This window comes from Sminthopsis crassicaudata, chromosome 2, assembly GCF_048593235.1.
Source record: "Sminthopsis crassicaudata isolate SCR6 chromosome 2, ASM4859323v1, whole genome shotgun sequence".
Classification (NCBI taxonomy): Eukaryota; Metazoa; Chordata; class Mammalia; order Dasyuromorphia; family Dasyuridae; genus Sminthopsis; species Sminthopsis crassicaudata.
The window spans coordinates 138666890-138672318 of NC_133618.1; the positions used below are offsets into that span (position 1 = coordinate 138666890).

General features: G+C 41.7%; 1 protein-coding gene across 2 annotated transcripts; it reads right to left on the reverse strand.

Annotated features, from left to right (window-relative positions):
* Positions 1 to 368: 368 nt before the first annotated feature.
* Positions 369 to 4363, reverse strand: LOC141553277 (plasma membrane calcium-transporting ATPase 1-like). Of its 2 annotated transcripts, XM_074285043.1 has the most exons (2): positions 1362 to 4363; positions 369 to 988 (listed from the first exon to the last, which is right to left on the reverse strand). In XM_074285043.1, exons 1-2 carry the CDS (start codon positions 4138 to 4140, stop codon positions 891 to 893), a joined length of 2877 nt encoding a protein of 958 aa, XP_074141144.1. In that variant the 5' UTR covers positions 4141 to 4363; the 3' UTR covers positions 369 to 890. The 2 variants fall into 2 exon arrangements, with proteins under 2 accessions (XP_074141144.1, XP_074141143.1); XM_074285042.1 differs by having other exon boundaries at positions 369 to 4363.
* Positions 4364 to 5429: the final 1066 nt, after the last annotated feature.

Here is a 5429-nt window from a genome sequence, read left to right on the forward strand (position 1 = left end):
TCTCTGTTTGCCTCATCTGTAAAATGAGGATAATAATAGTACTACCCCCAATAGTTGTGAGGATCTAGTGAGATAGTATTTTTAAAGTGCTCAGTATAGTGCCTGGCATATGGTTGGCATTTAATAAATATTTGTTACTTTCTCCCTTCCCCTTCCTTTAACTTTTCCAATCTTTTTGGTGGTAGAGACCTTATCATAGTTCAGAAATGCTGCATTTGTCCTTTGCTCCATTTGTCATTTGGGCCACTTAACAAACACTGCAAAAGAGTCAATGAAACCAAGTGGGCTAATTAGTGGGGAAAAAATTTAAGGCAGTAACTTTAGATCACAACTGCTTGTATTTTTACAAAGCACTCATGTTGCCTATGTTTTTGTAACAGCATTTATTATTTTTATATAATATACAACAAGGAAGGAGTCAATACAAGTTCCAAGGAAACTCCCTATTCCTCTAAATATAACAATATTTAAAGGTTGAAGTTTACTGACTGAATTTTTGTTATTAACAGCTGAACAGGAATAGTTAGAATCCATACCTTCTCAACAGGCTTTTATCCTTTATAACACATGTAACCCAATCTTGTGATTAACAACAAATATTAATGCACACCTTTATTTTTTACCCATGAGGCTGTTTTTCTTTAAAAAAAGGAAAATGCAAAAAATGAAAACATTATAGATAGTGCCTCTCAGTTGTTCCCTTAGATATTTCTTGTATTACCTCTCCATTCAATCCATATGTTTCTGATTGTGTTCCCATTGTCCATTACCAAAGAACATCTCAAGATATTTCATTTGCATGTTTCTGTCAATGCAGATAACTTGGGCTTCACCTTCACTGTAAAACCTTATATCTGAGAAAGGATGAAGGAGTGAATTTGCAGCTTTACTTAGAGAAGGGTATTAAAAATAAATAAAATTGGGGAGAAGGAAGAATCTTTATTGTGCCATTGGCTGTCATAGTCACTGGATAATTTGGGACACACTCCTGTGAAAGCAAGAATGATATGACTTCATTAGTCTTTTCTGATTCTGGATTCTGCTTAGGTTCTGAACCCATAATAGTTCCTCAGTCATTGATGCTATAGGGCAGACAGTATCAGCCTTTTCTTCTGCTCTCCCACCCATAAACCTTATAAGGGGTTCCACACACTTGTTGGGAATTGTGGTTACCAACTGACCCCACACTAATACTCCTGCTCCTAGGAAAATGCACCACAGCCATAAGTCTGGACTAAGGTTGGTGCAACTGAAAACATTTCCACCAAATTGTACAATAAAGAACTGTAAGGCGAATGTTCCCCCCACAATGATGCAAAAGATATTATTGCCGAGGATCCCTTCAAAGACATTTCTCTCACCATGAATCTTTCGAGCATTAATTTCATTGAAAAGCTGCATCATAACGAAAGTGTTGAATACCATCGTATAGTGGGTGGAAGGAGGTGCATGGAGAAGAGCTTTTCTTCCACTCTCGAAACCAAACAGCTCTTCACCAACAAACATAAGAACAAAAGTGACTGTAAGCTGGTAGGCTGCATGGCCCAAAATGTACTTCACCATGGAACTGGAGAGGAGATACTCCTTCCTCCCATAAGGTCTCAGCAAAAGTGCCTCAGTTGGTTTTTCAGTGGCTAAGGCAAGGGAAGCAAATGCATCCATTATGAGGTTAATCCATAGCATCTGAACTGCATTAAGGGGCGAATCCTGTGTCACACATGCTCCTATAAATACCACAACCGTTGACACTACGCTGACAGTCAGCTGAAATTGGAGGAACCTGGAGATGTTGTCATAAAGGTTCCTCCCCCACATAATCGCTTTCATAATGCTTGTGAAGTTGTCATCCATTAAAATGATGTCTGAAGCTTCTCTAGCGATATCTGTTCCAATGACGTCCAAGGCAAACCCAACATCTGCTACTTTTAACACTGGGCCATCATTAGTACCATCACCTGTTACAGCTACAACCTGCTTCACTCCTAAAACATCACTGTTAATTATGCCTTTTATAAGTGCGTATTTTTCAATGGGGGAAGAACTGGCAAGCACCCGAAGTCTGGGCCAAATTCTATCTAAAAGCTTCTGTTCGATCTTCCCGTGTTTATCATGTATTAGCCTCCAGAACTCTCTACCTTCTAGGGACAAATAATTGTCACGGAGGTTCAAAATGCCGCATTTCAACGCTACAGCCCGTGCAGTATTGAGATTATCCCCAGTGATCATCCTGACAGTGATTCCAGCTTGCTGGCATTTCCTAATGGCGCTTGGAATCTCAGGTCTAACAGGATCTTCAATGCCCACCAGGGCAATGCAAGTAAGTTTTGTGATGATATTCTCTTCAATTTCCCAGTCTGGTTCTTTTTCTCGATCTGAGAATTCTCTGAAGGCCAAACAAATGATCTGAAGTCCTTCAGAACTCATCGGCTCGATGACATTTTGAACAATTTCTCTTTTTTTGGTTTCCGTCAGCTCCACAGGCTTTCCCATTTTGTTCAGGATTTTACAACACTTATCTAATACCGTTTCTGAAGGACCTTTACTAAACATCCGGAAACCCCCATTGGACAATTTTAATACAGTACTCATGCATTTTCTATCTGAGTTGAAGGTGTACACTTTATACAAATTCTGCTGTGGTATTTTGTTTCTTTCTGCCTCATAATCCAATTCCAAATGCAGAAGAAATCCCAATAAAGCACATTCCGTCTTATTGCCAACTTGTTGCACCAACTTCTTACCATCTTTGGGAAAAATGATCTTGGAAGTATAAGAACAATTAACAGTGATACCTTTTAAAAGGTACTCCAGAATAGGCTCTGGAATAGAATTGCTTTTGGGGAGCTCTTGGTAATGAATCTCACCAATATAAGCCTGGACCACAGTCATTCTGTTCATGGTCAGGGTTCCAGTTTTGTCCAAGCAGATGGTTGTGACATTTCCAATTGTCTCACAAGCATCCAAATGCCTTACTAGGTTTTTGTCTTTCATCATTTTCTTAACTGCATAAGCCAAAGATAGTGTAACTGCAAGTGGAAGACTTTCGGGGACAGTCACCACCAAGATTGTTATACCAATAATGAAAAATTTGATAAAATATTGGATATAAACCGAAGTACAACCATAGGTCCATTTTTGCCTCTCAATCACAAAAGTGTTAATCACAAAATAGGTCACGAGAGTGATTACGGTGACGGTGGCCATGAGCATTCCACACTTTCCGAGCAGAATGGCTAATTTTGTCAGTTTCTTTTGGAGCACAGACTTTGCTTTGGAGGAGTAATGTTTTGGTTTTATTATGCTCTTGCCGTGAATGGCCCACTCGGGAACCTTTCTCTGCTCTTCCGGCCTTCCTTCCTGGGCATTGGCAGCAAGCAAAGTCAGGATGATCCCAATTTGTGAGTTGGGCCCTACGGCAGTCACTAGGATTTTGCCCCAGCCCTCCATCACATAGGTCCCAGACAGAAGAATTGGGTCAAGATCCAGGGACTTCCTCACCATGTTCAACTCTCCCGTCAAGGAGCTCTCATTCATTTTTAAGTTCTGCGCCTGGAGGAGTACGCCGTCGGCAGGCAGCATGTCCCCATAGGACACCGGGACCACGTCACCCACCACGATGTCCTTGACGGGGACCTCCAGGATCTGGCCGTTCCTCATCACTTTGCCCTTCTGACTCAGGCTCACTCTCTCCTCCAGGTTCCTGAACTGCTTCTCCTTGTTCCAGTCGTGTAAGGCTGTGATGAGCACTACCAAGGCCACCGACATCAGCAGGACTGCTCCCTCCAGCCAGCGCACCACCTTGTTATCCTCTTCCTCCGGGGAGACTCCGCCGACATAGCAGCCTTTGGTGTCTCCGCTGACCTTGGGCTCATAGAAGGCCAGGGCCAGCGACAGGACAGCTGCCACCTCCAGAAAGATCAGAGTAGTGTTCTGCAGGGCGTCCCACACCAGCTCCAAGAAATATCTGCTCCGGGGCTTGGGCACCTCATTGGTGCCGAACTGCTCCCGCCTGCGGTTTAGCTCGCCCGGATCTAAGGGGAGCCCGAGCTCGGGGTCCGTCTGCAGCTGCAGACACAGCCCCGACACGTCCCCGAAGTGCCCCTCCAGTCTCTCCAGCGCTTCCAAGCTCCGTAGTTTCATCAGCTGTTCCAGGTCTCGTAAGCTCACCTGCGGCTGCGGCTCCCCAATGTGGGAGAACCTCAGTGGAGTGCTGGAGATCCAAGACAGACGCGAGGAGGGCTCATTGGCCACTCTGAACTTTGCCAAGGCCTCTCCCTCCAGCTTCGTTTGGCTGCTTGCCCCCGTCAGCTACAGCCTCTTCTCCCTTCCCCTTCGCCAGCCGGACAGACAACCTAGAACTCCCGGCGCAACCGCCAACCTGAGCCTCCGGACTCCTCCCGGCCTTACGCCGCCTCGAGGCTCCCGGCACGCGCTTCCCCCCACCTTTTTTTCTTTTTTCCCTTTTGTTCTTTTAAACTTAAATACAAAAAAGAGAAAAGAAAAAAGTGCCATGTACACAGCAGAACGTGAGACGATTCCATATAAAACAAAAAAATTTCGATTTCAAGAAAACCTATGTAATAATCCCTACACAGTTTCTTTGTTTCCTTCCAAATCCTTCTTTTGTTCTCTAGTTGTTTTAACTTTTCCCCACTTTTTAAAAATTTTACTTTTATTTTTCATTTTTTATCTTCCACTCTCCTTCCAGGCCTAAAGAAGGCTACAATTAAAGATGGATATGTGTTCACACACGGCACATACACAATGCCCATCTATAAATATACACATCTATACACACATACACTCATATACATATGTAAGACTACTGTGCTCAATTCCACTTGTCATTTATTTTTCTGAATGTGGATAGCATCATATGTCCAAATCTTTCCATGTATTTCTAAATCAACAAGCTCATCATTTCCTACCCACAACAGTATTCCAACCTAATTATATCCTATCTGACAGGTTCTCTATGAACTCCCCCATTTTCTGCATTCTTTCTATTTTTTGCTGTATAGATTTTATTTTACAAGAAAATTTTAATTTAAAACAATTAAAATTGTCCATTTTATGCTTCAACAATAGTTTAAGGTCTGATATTGCTGGATCTGTCTCCTTTTCATCTTTTTTTTCCCATGGTTTCTTTGAAGTTCTTGACTTTTTGCTCTTCCAAATAAACTGTTATTATTTTTTCTAATTCAGTAAGATAATATTTTAGTAATTTAATTGGGATGACATTGAAATATATAGGTTAAATTGATTTTTTTATTATATTGGCTTTGCTTCTCCATGAAAAATAAATATTATTTAAATTGCTTAGATTAGGCTTCACTTGTATTAAAGTATTTTATGTTCATGTTCATATAGTTCCTGAATCTGTTTAGGTAGGCATACTATCAGCTACTTTATGCTGTCTAATTATTCTA